Genomic DNA, 21410 nt, shown 5'->3' on the forward strand with positions numbered 1-21410 from the left:
ACCCTCCCCAATGTCCATAATCCCACCCCCTTCTCCTAACCCCCCTCTCCCCAGCTACCCTCAGTTTGTTTTGTGAGATTAAGAGTCACTTATGGTTTGTCTCCCTTCCGATCCCATCTTGTTTCATTGATTCTTCTCCTACCCACTTAAGCCCCCATGTTGCATCACCACTTCCTCATATCAGGGAGATCATATGATAGTTGTCTTTCTCTGCTTGACTTATTTCGCTAAGCATGATACGTTCTAGTTCCATCCATGTTGTCGCAAATGGCAAAATTTCATTTCTTTTGATGGCTGCATAGTATTCCATTGTGTATATATGCCACATCTTCTTGATCCATAGTTTTTAAATTTTTATGAACTAATTCATTAAGTATCATGAGATAAAAATAAATAAACCACAAGCAGCCTGAGTCCCACATAAGTTATCTCCACTAGAAATTAAGGCAAAAACATGCCACATTCCTTTCACAGCCATGTAAATAAAAGATGGATAAAATCATGTAGAATCCTAATGTTTAAAACTAAAATTAGGTTTTCTTTCCAGGAGTCCACAAACTGAGGGGTTTTTTTTTATTTAATTTTATTTTTTCAGTGTTCCAAGATTGATTGTTTATGCACCTCACCAAGTGCTCCCTGGAATATGTGCCCTCTTTAATACCCACCACCAAGCTCACCCAAGCCCTCAAAATCCTCAGTTTGTTTCTCAGAGTCCACAGTCTCTCATGCTTCATCTCCCCTCCAATTTACCCCAATTCACTTTTCCTTTCCTTCTCCTAATGTCCTCCTGAGGGTTTTAAAGAGGAGGTGGGTGGTGGGATGGGTTAGCCTGGTGGTGGGTGTTAAGGAGGGCATGTACGGCATGGAGCACTGAGTTTTATACACACACAATGAATCATGGAACACTACATCAAAAACTAATGAGCCAAGATGTCCTTCAACAGACAAATAGATAAAGAAGATATGGTCCATATACACAATGGAATATTATGCCTCCATCAAAAGGATGAGTACCCAACTTTTGTATCAACATGGATGGGACTGGAAGAGATTATGCTGAGTGAAATAAGCAGAGAGAGTCAAGTATCATATGGTCTCACTTACTTGTTGAGCATAAGGAATAACACAGAGGACACTGGGAGAAGAAGGGAGTTGGGGGAAATCAGAGGGGGGGACAAAGCATGAGAGACTGTGGACTCTGTGAAACAAACTGAGGGTTTTGGAAGGGAGGAGGGTAGGGGTTGGGTGAGCCTGGTGGTGGGTATTAAGGAGGGCATGTACTGCATGGAGCACTGGGTATTGGTGCATAAACAATGAATCTTGGAACACTGAAATAATAAAAGTTTAAACAAAGACTAATAATGTATTGTATGGTGACTAATATAATAAAAATAAATTAAAAATATAAATAAATAAATAACATTGGATTTTTTTTTACTTCAAAGACCCCCTCACAAATTTCTGAGATCATTTCATATAGAAGTTGGTAATATGACCTAAAATGTAATCACATTCTCTTACCATCTGTGCCATGAGGATGAGTAATCTGTTGGCCTGAAGATGATGAAGCAAATTTGACAGGAACTTTGCCCACCTTTGGGGTACTGGGCTCTGGAATTTCAAGTCCACGATCATCACCATTAATAAAAATCTCAGATGAGAACATGGTTTTTCCTGGACTTTCTGTTGTTATCTGAGTGACTGCATCAGATGACAATTTTCCAGGAAAAGCAGAAAATGGGGTCTTAATCTCCTCTGATGGTCTGAACAAAAAGGAGAAAAGACACAGAAGGTAATATCTGTGGCTTACCGAATACTGTAATCTCTTTCCAAAGGCAGATTCAAGGAACATTATGTGGAGATACATCAATCTCAAATGGCTAAGTATTTCAGCAGTACCCTTTGCTATCTTAAATACTTACAATGAAATCATGCATGAGTTTACTTTATTCATTTAAAAATCTATTTTAAATTTCAACTTAGAATGCTACTGTACAATTTAGGAAATGGTACTTTCCAGTTGAAGTAAAAATATAATCATTTTTTAAAAATTACTAGACATCGGGACGCCTGGGTGGCTCAGTTGGTTAAGCAGCTGCCTTCGGCTCGGGTCATAATCCCAGCGTCCTGGGATCGAGTCCCACATCGGGCTCCTTGCTCAGCAGGAAGCCTGCTTCTCCCTCTGCCTCTGCCTGCCATTCTGTCTGCCTGTGCTCGCTCTCTCCCCCCCTCTCTCTCTGATAAATAAAAAAAAAAAAAAAAATTACTAGACATCTACAATAAATTAAGGGACTGTGCTAAATGCATAGAGTGTACAAAAATAGAGACTTGCCTCAAGAAGCTTATTGTCAGTGGGGGAACCAGAGGTATTTAAGATTGTAATTATGTACTAATATTTTAGAGAATTAATACTAAAACAGAATAGAGTAAATAAATGATTTTTAAAATAAGAGAATACAAATCTTCTTTACAGAAGAATTTCCAAAAAATATATGCAGATACCTCCTCATCCAAGGAGGTGAAGATTAATCTTTCCCTTCTTCCTTGAGTATGGGCTGGACTTATTAACTGGATTCCAAAGAACAGAGTAATAAAAAGTGATAAATAGTAACTTTACAGTAGAGAAACCTAACAAACACCATATTATTCAAGTCATAACCAGTGTTGTGTGGATGTCACATACTCTCTGCTGGGATGTGAAAACATGGGTACCCTTTTATGGTATTTTTTTCATAACCCATAATTCCATCTAATCATGCAAAAAACAATCTAAACTCAGATTGACCAATATTCCTCAAAACTGTCAAAATCATGAAAAATAAGGAAATGAGGAACTGCCATTGACAAGAGGAGACGAAAGATGTACAATAGCTAACCAAAGGGAATGTGATATGCACTGGGTCCTGGAACCAAAAAAAAAAGTTATTGATGGAAAAAATGTGAAACATAAATAAAATCTGGAGTGTAGTTAATAGTAATGTACAAAGTTGGCTTCTTAATTCTGACAAATGTACATTATAGTAATGTAAGATTACTATACATAATAATAATTATTATTATATTATTATATAATAATTAATAATATAACTAATAATATTATATCTATAATATATTATAATTAATAATATAACTAATAATATTATATCTATAATATATTATAGATATATATTATACTCTATTATGTTTGTATCTTTTCTGTGGTCTAAAATTGCTCAAAAATAACAAGTTATTGAGGTACCTGACTGGCTCAGTCATTTAAGTGTCTGACTCTTGATTTCAGCTCAGGTCATGATCTCAGAGTCATGGGATTGAGCCCTGCACTCAGCGGAGAGTCTGCTTAGGAGTCTCTCTCTTTTTCCCTCTTCCCTCTACCCCTTCCCCTGCTCACACAGATACTCACTCTCTCTCTCAAATTAATATTTTTTGAAAATAAGAAATTGAAAGTTATTCTTTTAAAAATAGAGTAATATTGTATTATTTTGAAGTAATAGTTATATCACAAAAGAGAAGAACTTTTGGGGCACGTGGGTAGCTCAGTGGGTTAAGCCTCTGCCTTCAGCTCAGGTCATGGTCTCAAGGTCCTGGGATCAAGCCCCACATGCTTTCCCCCTCTCTCTGCCTGCCTCTGTGCTTACCTGTGATCTCTCTGTCAAACAAATAAATAAAATATTAAGGAAAAAAAAAAAGAGAAGGCCTTCTGAATTTCTACCTTCTGCCTTCACTAATTGAAAAGGACAATTAGGAGAAAAGAAAATAATAGGCTAATCTCCTTTATGGGTATAAAATCAAGAATCCTAAACCAAATCCAAACAAAATCATAAACAAAATCCAAAACTAAATGGATGTACGTGAATTCCTACCAAGATAGTTTACTCCTGGAATGCAAGGTGAGTTAACACTCAAGAATCAATCAATATGATTCACCACATCAATAAAATAAATGAGAAAATGCATATGACCATATAAATATAGTCAAATATAAATACAAATATATTGATATATCTATATAGATATATATATTGATATATACAAATATATCAATACAAATATATTGATAAAACTCATTAATTATTTAGATAAAAACTCATAGCAAAGGGAAACCACAAAAAACTTTAGAGCAACCATCCTATTTATACTGAAATGAAGAAAATGTTCACTGTGAGATTAGGAACAAAATAAGGATGCCAATTCTTACCATTTCTGTTCAACTTTAGTAAAGGTCTTAAATGGCATTAGCAGGAAGTCAGGAAAAAGAAATGAGAGACAGAAGGATAACAAAGGAAGAAATAATATTGTCATTGTTCATATTTGACATAATTAGGTACACAGAAAGTCCAAAACAATCTAAACATAACTCATTAGAATATAAGTAAGTTTTTAGGAAAGTTGACAGGAGATAAAATTTTTTAAAAATCTACTACTTTTCAGAAAAACAATCTGAGGGTTTTGAAGGGGTGGAGCCAGGTGGTGGGTATTATGAAGGGCATGTATTGCATGGAGCACTGGGTATGGTGCAAAAACAATGAATTCTGTTAAGCTGAAAAGAAATTAAAAAAAAATCTACTACTTTTTTTGTATCAGAAAAATTATGGAAGCATCAGGAAACAGTATTATCTAATAAGCTAGAGAGGGGCATTTTGGAGATTATGGGCAGGGACAGAGTATAGGCAGACATACTCCACTGGGAAAGAGAAATCACTCCTGGGCTGGCATGATGAGGTGAAATCTAGCAGAATGCCAGCCAATTTTCCCCACAGGACACTTTTTTAGTATCAGGATGGTATGGGAGAACGGAAAGCTAAATCAGAAAAGTGGAGTGAAATCTCCTTCATAGTCATGGCACCAATAACAAACCAAGTCCCACTAGACAGAGGGGCCTGTAACAAACATCAGGTCTCCTCCTCAAGACATCTGCCAGATTCTGAACCTCAATAAGGCAGGAAGCTAAATAATTACAGCCTGAGGGAGAGAACTTTCAAACCTTAGAACATATTCCAGACTGACAATAAAAACCCAGAAGTGCCACCCCCAACAAGGGGGCTGATCCAGGAAAAGTAAAATCATCTCAATGTTTGAGTTCTTATGAGACAAATGTCTATTAAGAAAGTGTAACTACAGGGGCACCTGGGTGGCTCAGTGGGTTAGGGCCTCTGCCTTCCGCTCAGGTCATGATCCCAGGGTCCTGGGATTGAGCCCGGCATCAGGCTGTTTGCTCAGCAGGGAGCCTGCTTCCTCCTCTGTCTCTGCCTGCCTCTCTGCCTACTTGTGATCTCGGTCTGTCAAATAAATGAATAAATAAATCTTGGAAAAAAAAGAAAAGAAAGTGTAACTACAACAAATATATAGCTGGACTCCCCTTATATTTGCCATATTCTGAAGTTGCAAGAGCTGAACTCAAAACACCTGAGAGACTAAACTGAACATCTTGCTGTATTTACTTACTGAAGAGTTAAAGATCTGTCAGGCTTAAAGAAAAAATCCAGGGAGGCCACAGATCAGGAAAAATCAAAAGTATAATGAGTTGGGATGCCTGGGTGGCTCAGTCGTTAAGCCTCTGCCTTCAGCTCAGGTCATGATCCCAGGGTCCTGGGATTGAGCCCCCCATCGGGCTCACTGCTCAGCAGGAGCCTGCTTCTCCCTCACCCTCTGCCTGTTGCTCCCCCTACTTGTACTCTCGCTTTCTCTCTCTTTCTGTCAAATAAAAAAATAAATCTTAAAAAAAAAAAAAAAGTTTAATGAGTCATTGCACTGCACCCCAGTGCTGACCCAGGAAAATTCCTGACATGACTAAAGTGATCAGCCACTGTATATGATCAGAGGAATAGGCAAATCCTCTGGCTGGAAAGTAACAGCATCCTCAGTCCCTATGATTTTTCAAATCCACAACATTTATTACATAATCAAAAATTACAAAATTTATCAAGCAGAAAAAAGTGACTAAAAACTAAGAGAAAAACAAAAACTTTTATAGAGGATTCAAGATATTGGAATTAGTGCAGAAAGAAGGACTTTAAAATGACTGTGAATATATTAAAAGATCAAATTATGGGGAATAATAGATAAAAATATAGGGCTTCTCATAAAAATTGGAATCTACCTTTTAGAATCAAATACAGAAAAAATTAAAAAAATAACAGAACACGTCCCCAGCAGACCTCAAGAAATACTAAACTTTCTAGGCTCAAATAAAACAATCCAACATGGTACAGAACTACAGGAAAGAATGAAGGTACTTACATCTCTGTGTGTGTGTGTGTGTGTGTGTGTGTGTGTGTAACATACACAAGTACCTATTCATATACACTCATACAGATGCACCTTTTTATATATACTTGTATGTTCTATATTTCACATGAAAGAAAATAAGCAACAATGTCTTGTGGTGATTTATAAAAATGTAGAAAATAAACACATGAACAAAAGCAGGAGGAGGCAAATGGCGCTAAACTGTTATAAGCATATTTAATTATTCGGGGCACTGGGTGGCTCAGTCTGTTGAGCAGCCAACTCTTGATTTCAGCTCAGGTATGATCTCAGGGCTGCAAGAATGAGCCCTGCATGGGTTCTGTACTGGACGAGGAGCCTGCTTAAGATTCTGTCTCTCTGTCTCCCTCTCCCTCTGCCCTTCCCCACTCCCACCCAGACACTCTTTCTCTAAAAAAAAAAAAAAAAAAGACTCTTAAAAAATTTTTCATTTATTTATTTATTTATCTATTTATTTATTTGAGAGAGAGAGAAAGAAAGAGAAAGAGAAGCAGACTCCCTACTGAGCTCTGGAACCTTGATGTGAGGCTCAATCCCAGGACCTTGATATCATGACCTGAGCTGAGGGTAGATGCTTAAATGACTGAGCCACCCACGCACTCCTAAAGAGTCCTCATTGTTCATGAAGTAGAAAGAATACTAATTTAAAATGAATTGTAAAGTATTATCGTTAGAATAATCACTAAAAGAGTAATAGAAAAAAGTACAATAAAAAATGCAACAGGGGCACCTCTTCCCCACTTGTGTACTCTCTCATTATCTGTCTTTCTCTCAAATAAATAAATAAATAGATCTTTTAAAAAATCCAACAAAGGAGAGAACATGAAATAAAAATAATTGAAATAATAAAGGACACGGAAAACAAACAAATGAACAGCAAAACGGCAAACCTTAACACAATCATTTCAATGACTATATTGAATATAAATGACCTAAATATCCCAATTAAAATACAAATATTGACAAGATAAAAATAAATAAAACCAAACTATATGCTATTCACGAGATACACTTTAGCATAAGGTGACAGATATACTGAAAGTAAAAGGATAGAAAAAGATATACTAAGGAAATCCTAATAAATAAGCATTCTTTCTTTTTCTCCTCCTCCTGCCTTATTTTCCCCATCCTTTTATCTTTTCTTTCCTGAATGAAAAGTGGAGTGCTCCTTCATAGTCATGGCACCAATAACAAACCAAGTCCCACTAGACAGAGTGGAGAGAATAAATTAGGCACCTATATGGGGTAAGGCAACAAGTACCCAGAGTAAGGTAAAAGAGCCTCTTTAGTGTAAGGAGTAAAAGAGTAAAACAAAACAACAACAACAACAACAAAACCAAGTAAAAGAGCAGCCTAATACAAGGTATCATAATCTAATAAGGGCAAGGAGAGAATCTGGAGGCGTGGCCTGATATAAAATATCAGAGCCTAATAAGGATGGGAAAGGTTTCCATGGAAAGGCAGATCCAGCATGGCATGTGGACTGATCCCAAACAGAATGAAGAAGGTGTCTCTAGAGTGGGCGCCCCACTCTAGAGAAACAGGGAACCTGAATGTTCATAGCAGTTATATTCCTAATAGTAAAAAAACTGGCAACAACACAAATGTCCTTTACAGGATAAACTGTGATATATTCATACATTAGAATACTACTTAGCAATTAAAAAAAAACTATTGATACATATAATAATTCATATTAATCTCCAGGTCATTAGGCTGAGTAAAAAGAGTTAATCCCAAAGGTTACATGCTATATATGATTCCATTTATAGAACATTCTCAAAATGACAAAATCATACTTAGAAAAACATATCACTGTTTCCCAAGGGTTAAAGAAGGCAGAGTCAGAGAGAAGGAGTGTGACTGTGTACAAGGAATTCCTTTGTGATGACAGAACACCTCTGTATCTTGATTATGGTAGTATTTACATAAATCTATGTGATTAAATTTCATATAATTATACACATATATATTTTTTAAAAACCAACTGCATGCAAAAACTGGTGATATCTCTTGAAGGTCTATAGTCTAGTTATCTGTATTGTATCATGTAAATTTCCTGGTTTTGATAATGTACTGAAGTTACATAAGATATTGTGTAAGAGAAGTTGAGTGGGACTCTCTAAACTATTTTTGTAATCTCTTGTGAGTCTATATATTTTTAAAGTAAAAAGTGAAGAAAAAACGTAATAGACCTATGAATGAAATAAGAAAGCATGATTCTGTATGGATATAATAAACCCAAGCCTGCAAAGGTGTAAGATATTTACATAATTTCAAAATACTTCCCACAAAATATGTAATTACAAAGGGAAAAAGAGTAACTTCCCAGTGAAGGAACTTAGCAGCCATAACCTGAAGTAATTAATGTCGTAACAGTCAGCAGTGGGACAAACAAAAATTGTGCAACATCTGATAACTACGATGAGAATTCAGTGTCACTTCTGTGATAGTCCTAACCCAAACCTAATCATGATAAACATCAGAGAAACCCAAATTGAGAAAAATTCTACAAAGTAAATGAACTGTTATCTTCAGAAGGTCAAGAAAGTCAAAGAAAGACTAAAGAAATGTTCCAGACCAAAGGAAATTAGAGTCCTAACAACTAAATGCAACATGTGATTTTTAACTGCCTACTTTTATTATAAAAATCCTTACTAGAACAACCAGAAAACCTGAATAGTGTCTGTAATGGAGCATTGATACTGATTTCCTGATTTTCATGGCTTTATTGGGGTTATGTAGGAATATGTTCTTTTTACAGGAAATGATACAGTGATGGGGCAGTATGTCAACAACTTACTCCCAAATAGTTAAGGAAAACAAAGGAGATATTAACATAATATTCTCAAATGCTAATTAAACAAGCAGACAAAAATTCAGTAAAAATGAAGATTTCAACATAACACTTGCTCAACTGGACCAAATTGACATGTATAGATATTACATTCAGGAACTGCAGAATACATACTCCCTTCAACTGTGCATTGATCAAAATAAAAATATACTGTAAAGTGAAGCAATTCTAAGAAATTTAAATATGTTGAAATCATTTAGAATATAATCTCAATGACCACAATAGAATTAACTTGAAATAAATAATAATTAGAAAGTTCTCATATAATTGGAAATTAAGAAACACATCTCTACATAGCCCATGGAACAATAACAACAAATTGTAACAGAAATGAGAAAATATTTAGAGCAAAGATGGTGATGAGAAACTACATAAAAATCTGTTTATATCAAAAAAAGGCTAAATGTTAATGAATATGAAAAAAAATTGAGTACTTATTTTCAGAAATGTAGAAAAAGACCATCAAGTTAAAACCCCAAACAGAAGGAAAAAAATAAATATATAAGCTGAAACCTTAAAAACAGAAAACACACACTAGAGGGTCAACAAAACCCAAATGACTTAACCCCTAGAAAAATCAAGCAAGTAAAAAAAGAGAAAACAAAAATCACTGATATCAGACATAAAAAAGCTAATTTCACTAAAGATTCAGAAATTGGAAGGATAAGAAGATATGAAAATAACTCATATCAACAAATTCTGACAAGTTAGAATAGAAAAAAAATTATTGAAAAACACTTTCAAAGTTGACATCAGAAAAAAAAGAAAATCTGCACAGTCTTATCTATTACATTGAATCTGGACTAAAAACTCAAGGCCACAATGGCTTCACTGGTGAATTCTGCCAAATACCTAAGAAAGAGAGAATATTAATCTTACACAAACTCTTTCAGAGTATCCTCTAATATATTTCTGAGGTCAACCTAATGCTCATACCAAAACCAGACAAAGATATTACAAAATTATAGGTGAATATTCCCCATGAACATAGATGTAAAAATCCTAAATAAAATACTGGGTAAATTGTGTCTAGCAACAAAGGATAATACATAAATTAAGATGATTAGGGTAATCTCTACAACTGTAATAAAGTCTGATATCATTTTTGATGTTTCACTAATGACTTCTTTTTAAGCATTGCCTTTGGCCCTACATCTGGACAGGCTGGTAAGAAACTCTGAATATAAGTACCTCCTTCTTTGGCACCAAAAAAAATTTTAACTTCCCACACATAAAACCCTTTTCCTAGTTCTACTTCCTAGCCACTATAAGCCCAATCCACTCACTCTGCTTTGCCAAAGCTAGCCAGGACCTGTTTGTATTCATCCAGCTCACCCTAAAAGTTCCTGTGTGAGTAATAAACTTCTTCTCAAATTCTCATAGTATGAGAAATGTCATAGCTCACATATCTGAACCAAATTTGGGGCAGGAATCATCCCATTTCTTTATTAAAAATAAAGAATGTATATAAAAGGCCTATAAGAAGAATAAGGCAAATAATAAAAGATGCAGGGTAAATAAAAAAAAAAAAGATGGCAGGAAAGAATGGACAAAATCTATATGACACAAATAGAAAGCAAAATGTGATATGGTAGATTTAAATCAAATAATACCTATCTAACACAAACTCTTTCAAACAATGATAAAAGAATGACTATTTCCCAGTTCTTCTTTGAAGCCACCATAACTGATATCAGGACACTTCAAAAAGATTATAAACCAATATTAGCAAACTATAATCAGTAATAAACGTAAAAAAAGGACAATATGTCATAAGCAAGCAAGTTTATCCCAATAACACAAGATAAATTTAACATTCAAAATCTAATCTGTATAATTTACCACACTGTTTTAAAAAAAGAAAATACCTATGATTACCTCAACAAAGCAGGAAAAGCATTTGACAAAATTCAATACCCACTCATGATAAAAACTCACAGTAGACAATAAAAGAGAAAATCTTTAATCTGATAAAGGGCATCATCTATTAGGGGTGCCCAGGTGGCGGCAGTCGAAACTCTTGGTTTTGGTTCAGGATGTGATCTCTTGGTGGTGAGATGGACCCCACTCTGGGCTCTGCACTCCTCTTAGGACTCTCTCCCCTTTTTCCTCTGCCCCTCCTCCATTGTCTCTCTCAAATAAGTCAATAAGTCTTTTTTCAAAATCTACAGGTACTAGCACACTTGAAAAAAATGAACCTTATTCCCCCTGCTCCCAAAACAGAGAATAAGGCAAGATGTCTACTCTTACTACTTCTACTTAATATTATATTGAATGTCCTTGCCAGTGCATTAGGCAAGAAAAAGAAATAAACCCATGAAGATTAAAAAGGAAGAAGTAAAACTGCTCTGCTTGTTCCCTGACAATAAGATTGTCTACTAAGAATAAATACCATACTTGCAGATCTCATTAAATTTAGATAAGACACTCCCTAAATCTTAAGGGAGTTACAGAATATAAAATAGAGGACAGCAGGTATGCCTCAACTTAACCACGGAAATATTAGCTTACTTAAATTCTCTGTGGTCTTAGAATCCATTGCCCTCAATTACCCCATAGGAAGCTCTGATCCAACAAGTAAAAAATTAAAAATGAAAAGTAACTTGTTGACATATATAAATTGGCTTGACAACAGTATTTCTATATACAAGCAACAAATAACTAGAAAATATAAATTCTGAAACACCATATACAATAGTATTAAAAAACACAAGTATTTAGGATTAAATTTAACAAAAGATGGCAAGATCTAAACACTGGAAATTACTTATTACTGAGAGACATTAATAAGAGGGAAGAACTGTTCATGTGTGGGACTCAATATTCTTAAGATATCAATCATTCATAAAATGATCTATAGATTCAATTCAATACTAAACAAAATCGCAAGAAGCTTTAACGTACAAATTAGGAAGCTTATTCTAAAATTTATATTGAAATGCAAAGGACTTATAGTAGCAAAAGTAACGTTGAAAATAAACACAAGGTTGGAGGAGGACATAACCTGATTTCAAGACTTAATATCAAGCTATAGTAATCAAGAAATCGTGGCTTAAAAAAAAGACATCATGGTATTACTATAAAAATAGATATATTAGAGGAATAGAGTAAAATTATTTTTACCCACACATAACTGACTTCTGACAAAGGTTATAACTAAATTCAAAAAGGAAACAAAATTTCAAAAATGGTGCTGGAATATCTAAGAAAATGATTCTCAATAACACAAATTACAGAAGGAAAACTTTCCTCTTCCAACAGAGGAGGTTTGGTTCCCTCTGTACTAAGCCACCTACAACTGACACAAAGTACACAGGAGAGAGGAGTAAATTAAGCTCCTGTTTTCTGTCCTGAGAGCCAGGAAAGGGGAGCTAAAGGAAAAACTGTAAAGAGAAAAGAAACTCCTTAACGTATGTTATAAACTCCTGGGCCTATCCCTGAGCCATTTGTGTGTGTGGATCTGAACCTAAACAGCATACCTATACTTTGAGCACAGAAGTATGAGACAGACTATAGTCCAAGTCTCAGACTGGCCACATGTCAGATCTGAACATCAGTGCAAAAACTTTGAAAACTGAACTCACATGGAACTATAACCCACAGAAGGCAGGTAAGAATTTGTAATATGAATGTGAATGTGTTGATTGCCCAGTTAAACAAAAATATCAAAATTTTCTATAGGATTTAAATGAGACTAGTTACTTCAAAATATTACAAAATACAAACAATAACTACTCAGCATATGAAGAACCAGAATAATCTCAACTCACATGGGAAAAGAAAATCAAGAGACACCAATGTAGGATGAAAGAAATGTTAGAACTATCTGACAAAAACTTTAAAGAAGCTATTATAAAATCCTTCCAACAAGTAAGGGTGGATACCCTTGAAACAAATGGAAAGACAGGTCTCAGAACATACAGAGAAAGAGAAGATCTAGAGAAGAAATGGAAGATGTTTTAAAACTAAAAAATGATATAACTGAAATAAAATACTCACTGGATGAGCTCAACAGCAGAATGGAAATGTTGGGGGAAAGACTTAGTGAACTCCAAGACAGATCAACAGAAATTATTTAGGCTGAACAACAGAGGATAAAAAGGATTGGGGAAAAAAAATCAAGAGAACTTCAGGGACTTACAAGATAATACCAAAAGGTTTAACATTTGTGTCTTTGGAGATGTAGAAAGAGAAGAGGAAGAATGTGGTAAGAAAAAATGTTTGAAGAAATAAGGGCTAAAACTCCCTAAATATGATGAAAACTATAAACCCTTAGGAGCTCAGCAAACTCCAAACATGATGCACCAAAGAAATCCATGCCTAGAAACATCATAATGAACTGACTCAAAGCAAAACAAATGAAAAGGCAATCTGGGAAAAATGATACATTGCTCTAGCTTATATGGGAATAACAATTCCACAACTGTAGATTTCTCATCAGAAACCATGAAATACAGACAGAAGTAGACTATTTTTAAAGTACTAAAAGAAAAGGACTGTCAACCTAATTGCATGAGCCATAAAATAATGAGTAAACTTGGACTTCACTGAAATTTAAAAAAACTTTGTTCCGTGAAAGACCCACTGAGTCGATGAAAAGATAAGTCACATACTACAAGAAGATATTTGCCAATAACATATCCACAAAGATCTTATATCCAAAACACATTATCCAAAACTCTCAGAACTCAAGAGTAAGAAAATAAAACCCTATTAAAAAATCATTTCACCAAAGAGGATGGTAAAAAAAAATCACATGAAATGAGGAAAACCCATTAGGAAAATACAAATGAAAAACATGTTGAACTATCACTGTGCACATATAAAAATGTCTAAAATATGTGGACAATACCACATTCTGGCAAAGATGTAGAGTAACTGGAACACGTATCAATGCTAGTGGAAATGCAAAAATAAACAGTTCTTGTAAAATTAAATATACACATATACCACATGACTTAGTAATCCCACTCCTGTGTATTTACCCTACAGAAACAAAAACTAGCACACAAAGGTTTACTGCTCTAACTGTAATCACCCCAAAGTGCAATCACTCCAAAGAGTGAATGCATGGATAAACAGACTATGGTAATCTATAAAATAGAATTGTAATATAAAGGAGTAATAAAATATCACTGCTTTCAATAAAGCAATAAAAAGCAAAAAAATCTGCTTTCACAAAAAGGAGGGATGAATCTTAAATGTGCTTTACAAAGTAAAAGAAACTAAACCTAAAGGCTGTTACATATTTATTATTTCATTTATATGACACTATAGAAGGCAAAACCAGAGGAAGGAACAAACGAGGAATTACCAGGTGTCAAGGGAGGGATTTGTCTATAAATAGAAGGCATGTAGAAATTTGGGGACTGATGGAAAAACACTGTATGAACTGTGATGGTGGATTTATCAAAATTGATAAGAGTTGTACACCACAAAATGTAAGTTTTAAACTATGTAAATTTTAAAAAATGAACCATGATGTAAGAACAAAGATAGAATGCAGGATGTGACAAATGATAATAACTGTATTATAAATGAATCACAGAAGGGTATAGGAAAAAAAAAAAAAAAAAGAACATGACCTAAGAAACGTCAGCAATGTTTTGACTAGATGCTATAATGCATCTAGTCACCTGAGTGACTAAATGTTTTTCACCAGAGTATGGGTTAGGAATTCTGAAACTATCTAATTAAATACAAGGGTAAATATATTGTAGATAATGAGAGCCAGGTGTATCACCACTGAAGAAATAAGTTAAAAATAAGGGTAAGAGGCTTGAATCAACTCTGTGGCTCTAGATCAGTTGAGGGTATCAATACTGACTAGTGGTTTAAAAAATACTTAAAGGGGCGCCGGGGTGGCTCAGTGGGTTAAAGCCTCTGCTTTCTGCTCTGGTCATGATCTCAGGGTCCTGGGATCGAGCCCCGCATTGGGCTCATCGGGCTCATCGGGCTCTCTGCTCAGCAGGGAGCCTGCTTCCCCTCTCTCCCCCTGCCGCCCTGCTTGCCTCTCTGCCTACTTGTAATCTCCATCTGTCAAATAAATAAAATCCTTTATTTTATTATTTTTTAAAGATTTCATTTGTTTATTTATTTGACAGACAGAGGTCACAAGCAGGGAGAGAGAGAGAGAGAGGAAGGGAAGCAGGCTCCCCGCTGAGCAGACAGTCTGATGCAGGGCTAGATCCCAGGAGTCTAGGATCATGACCTGAGCCGAAAGCAGAGGCTTTAACCCACTGAGCCACCCAGGTGCCCTAAAATCTTTTTAAATAAATAAATAAATAAAAATACTTAAATATACAGATAAACATAAACACATACACACATACTGATAGAGATAGGAACAAGTAGAGAAGTAGGTATATATATGAAGTAATATATATATACATATAATTCTTAGCTTGAGTAATTACTAGAAGCAGGGACATCCTAGTAACAATGAGCCAATCTGGTGTTATACCTTTGTTTCTAAATACTATTCTCCACTGGTCAACAGAGGGTACCGAAGCCCCTTACTATTATTGTATTGTTATCTATTTCTCCTTTCAGATATGTTTAGTAATTGCTTAATACACTTAGATACTCCAATGTTGGGAGTACAATTGTTATACAATCTTGATGAATTGTCCCCTTCATTATTACATAATGGCCTTCCTTGTCTCTTGTTACTGCTTTTGGCTTAATGTCTATTTTGTCCAATATAAGTATAAATATAGCTACTCCTGCTCTCTTTTGGTCACCACCTGCACGGAGTGAGTATCTTCTTCCATTTCTTCACTTTAAACCTGTATGTCTTTAAGCTAATGAGTCTCTTGTAGGCAGCATATCGTTGGGTCGTGTTGTTGGTTTTTTTTTTGTCCCCAATTCATCCGGTCACTCTATGTCTTTTAATTGGAGAATTCAATCCATGCATATTTAGAGTAATTATTGATAGGTAAAGACTTAATTAATGCCATCTCATTATTTTTTTTCTGGCTGATTTGCAGTTTCCTTGTTCATTTCTTCCTCTCTTGCTGCCACCTTTTGTGAATTGTTGATTTTTCAAAAGATTATGTTCTGATTCCCTTCAGATTTTTCACGAATCTACCATGTTTTTGCCTTGTGGTTACCATAAAGCTTACATAAAACTTCTTATAGTTTTAACAACCTATTTTATATAATAACAAGTTTGATCACACACAAAATCACTATCATTTTGCCCCCTGAACTTTTATGTTTTTAAATACTCCAATTCAACAATGGATAGATCTTCTAGGTGAGAAAATGTTGGACTTGAATTATAATTTAGACCAAATGGACTTAACCAACATATATAGAATATTCCATCCAACAGCTCCTGAACACACATTCCTATCAAGCACACACAGAACATTTTGCAGGACAGCACATATGATTAGGTCACAAAACAAGTCTTAGCAGATTTAAGAGGACTGAAATCATGCCACTATAATATGAAACTAGAAACTAATACCAGCAGGAAAACAGGAAATCTCTAAAATATGTGGAAATTAGACAATATAGTCCTGAACAATCAATATGTAAAGAAAAAATCAAAAGAGAAAGCAAAAAAATATTTTGTAACAAATGAAAATGGAAACACAATATACAAAAATCAATGGGATGAAGCAAAAGCAGTTCAAAGAGGGAGGTTTATGGTGATGAATGCCTATATTAAGAAAAAAGAAAGGTCTTGAGGCACCTGGTTCACTCAGTAAGTTAAGCGTCTGACTTTTGATTTCAGTTCAGTTCATGATCTCAGGATCGTGAGACTGAGCCCCATTAATTGACCTTAAGATTCTCTTTCCCCCTTTCCCTCTGCCCCTCCCTCCTGCTCATGCACACTCTCTCTCTCCTGAAAAGGAAAGGAAAGGAAGAGGAAAAGAAACAAGAAAAGGAAAGGAAAAGAGAAAGGTCTCAAATACCCTAACTTACACCTCAAGGAAAAAACTCAGAAGGTAGGTAGTAACAAAGATCAGAGAAGAAATGAATGAAATAAAGTTCAGAAAAACAACAGAAAAGATAATGAAACTAAGATCTTTTTTTTTTCAAAAAGATAAAGAAAATTGTAAATCTTTAACCAAACTAAGGAAAAAAGAAAAGTCACAAATGAATAAAAATAAACAATGAAAGAGAAGACATCACAGGTGATAGAGTCAATGTAATCCCCCCATCAACACTCGCTAGCATTTTTCACACAAAGAGAAAAAAATATTCTTAAATTTATATGGAGCCCATTCTCTTACACCATACACAAAGATAAACTCGAAATGGATAAAAGACCTTAACATGAGGCAGGAATCTATCAAAATCCTAGAGGAGAACATAGGCAGTAACCTCTTCGATATCAGTCACAGCAACTTCTTTCAAGATATGTCTCCAACGGCAAAGGAAACAAAAGTGAAAATGAACTTTTGGGACTTCATCAAAATAAAAAGCTTCTGCACACCAAAGGAAACAGTCAACAAAACAAAGAGGCAACCCACGGAATGGGAGAAGATATTTGCAAAAGACACTAAAGACAAAGTGCTGGTATCCAAGATCTACAAAGAACTCCTCAAACTCCACACACACAAAATAGATAATCACGTCAAAAAATGGGCAGAAGACATGAACAGACACTTCTCCAATGAAGACATACAAATGGCTATCAGACACATGAAAAAATGTTCATCATCATTAGCCATCAGGGAGATTCAAATTAAAACCACACTGAGCTTCTACCTTACACCAGTTAGAATGGCCAAAATTAACAAGATAGGAAACAACAAGTGTTGGAGAGAATGTGGAGAAAGGGGAACCCTCTTACTCTGTTGGTGGGAATGCAAGTTGGTGTAACATTTTGGAAAACAGTGTGGAGATTCCTCAAAAAATTAAAAATAGAGCTACCCTATTATCCTGAAATTGCACTACTGGGCATTTACCCCAAAGATACAGATGCAGTGAAAAGAAGGGCCATCTGTACCCCAATGTTCATAGCAGCAATGACCACAGTCACCAAACTATGGAAAGAACCAAGATGCCCTTCAATGGACGAATGGATAAAGAAGATATGGTACATATATACAATGGAGTATTAAGCCTCCATCAGAAAGGATGAATCCCAACAAGGATGGGACTGGAGGAGATATGCTCAGTGAAATAAGTCAAGCAGAGAGAGTCAATTATCATATGGCTTCACTTACTTGTGGAGCATAAGGAATAACACAGAAGACATGGGAGATGGAAAGAAGTGAGCTGGGGGAAATTGCAGGGGGAGACAAACCATAAAACACTGTGGACTCCGAGAAACAAACTGAGGGTTTGGGAGGGGAGGGGATTGGGGGGGGGGGTTGAATGAGCCTGGTGGTGGGTATTATGGAGGGCACGTATTGCATGGAGCACTAGGCATGGTGCATAAACGATGAATTTTGGAACACTGAAAAAAATGAAATGAAATTAAAAAAATATTTGTATGAGGCCATAAAAGACCCCAAAAAGCCAAAGAAATTTTGAATAAGAACAAAACTGGAGGCATCACACTTCAAGATTTTAAACTACACTACAAAGTTACAGTAATCAAAACAGTATGGTAGTAGCATCAAAACAGAAACACAGACAAATGAACTGAATAGATAGCACCGAAATATTTCCCTGCAAATACAGTCAAGTAATATCTGACAAAGGATCCAAGAATACTCAATGAGGAAAAGTCCTGAAAAAACTGAATAACCATGTGCAGAAAAATGAAACTGGACCCGTATCTTATACCACTCACAAACGTTAATTTGAAATGGGGCAAGAGTTAAATATAAAACCTGAAAATTAGTACTAGAGAAAAACATATGGGAAAAACTCCTTGACATTAATCTTGGCAATGACTTTTTAAATGTGACATCAAATGCACAAGCAACAAAAACAAAACTCAGTAAATGGGACTGTGTCAACAAAAAATCTTCTGTACATCAAAAGAGACAATCAATGAAACAAGATGGGAGTGGGAGGGAGACAAACCATAAGTGACTCTTAATCTCACAAAACAAACTGAGGGTTGCTGGGGGGAGGGGGGTTGGGAGAAGGGGGGTGGGGTTATGGACACTGGGGAGGGTATGTTCTTTGGTGAGTGCTGTGAAGTGTGTAAACCTGGCGATTCACAGACCTGTACCCCTGGGGATATAAATACATGTTTATAAAAAAATAAAAAATTAAAAAAAAAGAGATAATCAACAAAATAAAAAGGCCACTTACAGAATGGAAGAAAATATTTGCAAACCATGTACTGATACGGGATTAATATCCAAAATATATAAAGAACTCACACAAACTCGATAATAAAGAAACAAACAAATTGACACCCCCAAAATGAATAACCCAATTAAACAATGGGCTGGAGGGGTGTCTGGGTAGCTCAGTGGGTTAAAGCCTCTGCTTTTGGCTCAGGTCATGATCCCAGGGTCCTGGGATCGAGCTCCACATTGGGCTCTCTGCTTAGCAGGGAGCCTGCTTCCCTTCCTCTCTCTCTGCCTGCCTCTCTGCCTACTTGTGATCTCTGTCTGTCAAATAAATTTAAAAAATAAATTTAAACAATGGGCTGGAGATATGAACAGACATTTTTCCATAGAAGACCTAGGGATGGCCAACAGACACGAAAAGGTGCTCAACATCACTGATTATCAGAGAAATGCAAGTCACAACTATGAGAGATCACGTCACACTTGTCAGAATGGCTAATGCCAACAACAGAAGAAATAAGAGATGTTGCTGAGGATGTGGAGAAAGGGGAAACCTCTTGCACTGTTGGTAAGAATGCAAACTAGTGCAGCCACTGTGGAAAACCATATGGAGGTTCCTCAAAAAGTGAAAAATAGAACTACCCTACCATCTAGCAATTGTATTACTGGGTATTTATCCCCCAAAATATAAAAACAATAGTTCAAAGGGATACATGCACCCTGATGTTTATAGTAGCATTATCTACAATAGCCAAATTACGAAAACAGCCTAAGTGTCCATCAACTGATGAATGGATAAAGAACATGTGGTGTATATATACATATAACAGAGTATTACTCAGCATAAAAAGAATGAAATCTTGACATCTGCAATAACATGGATGGAGCTAAGGAGTATTATACTTGTTAGTCAGAGACAAATACCATATGATCTCACTCATGTGGAATTTCAGAAACAAAACAAATAAGCAAAGGGTGGGGGGATGTGAGAGAGGCAAACCAAGAAGCAGACTTTTAACTATAAAGAACAAACTGATGGTTGCCAGCAGGGAGGTGGTTGGAGGCAATGGGTTGGGTACGTTAGGGAAATTGGTAAGTGCACCTGCTGTAATGAGCACCAGGTGTTGTACGGAGGTGCTGAATCACTATTTTGTACACTTGAAACTGGAACTGTACTGTATGTTAACTAACAGGAATTCAAATAAAAATTTAAAAAATGAAATTGGGCAGAGGAATTGAACAGACATTTTTCCAAAGAAGGCACACAAATGGCCAACAGGTACATGAAAAGGTGCTCAACATCACTAGTCATCAGGAAAACACAACCCTCTAGCTCCATGAAAACCATGAGCTATTATTCCCTGACACCTGTTAGAATGGCCATTATCAAAAAGAAAAGTGAAAGGGGCGCCTGGGTGGCTTCGTCGGTTAAGCATCTGCCTTCAGCTCAGGTCATGATCCCAGGGTCCTGGGACTGAGCCCCACGGAGGGCTCCCTGCTCTGTGGGGAGACTCCTTCACCTTCTCCCTCCACCCTTCCCCACAGCTTGTGCTCTCTCTCAAATAAATAAATAAAATCTTAAAAAAAAAATAAAGCCAAGAGATAAATGTTGGTGAGGATACACAGTGAAGGTAACCCTTGTGCACTACTGGTTGGTGAGAATGTGACTGATACAGCCACTACAGAAAACAGTATGGAGATTCTTCAAAAACTTAAAAACAGAATTGCCATATGAGCCAGCAATCTCATTTGTGGGTATATATTCAAAGGAAATGAAAACAGGATATTGAAGAGAGATCTACACTCCTACGTCATTAATTCATAATAGCCAATCTGTAAACAACCCAAGTGTCCATCAATATATGAAGGGATAAAGATGTGCTATTTATACGTATCTATATATTATATATTATTCAGCCATTAAAAAGAAGGAAATTCTGCACTTGCAACAACACAGATGGACCTTAAGGGCACTATGCTAAGTGAAAAAGTCAGACAGAGAAAGACAGAAACTGTATGATACATATGTGGAACCCAGAACAGCCAAACTCCTAGAAACAGAGAGTAGAAGAGTAGAA

General features: G+C 35.8%; 1 protein-coding gene across 1 annotated transcript in view; it reads right to left on the minus strand.

Annotated features, from left to right (window-relative positions):
• ALMS1 (ALMS1 centrosome and basal body associated protein) overlaps window positions 1-21410 on the minus strand; it is a 197964-nt gene that overhangs the window by 75732 nt on the left and 100822 nt on the right. The window contains exon 12 of the mRNA XM_059405835.1: window positions 1522-1763. Within this exon, the coding sequence (XP_059261818.1) occupies window positions 1522-1763 (242 nt within the window). The remainder of the gene's footprint in view (window positions 1-1521; window positions 1764-21410) is intronic.

The sequence above is a fragment of the Mustela nigripes genome, chromosome 7 (assembly GCF_022355385.1).
Source record: "Mustela nigripes isolate SB6536 chromosome 7, MUSNIG.SB6536, whole genome shotgun sequence".
Classification (NCBI taxonomy): Eukaryota; Metazoa; Chordata; class Mammalia; order Carnivora; family Mustelidae; genus Mustela; species Mustela nigripes.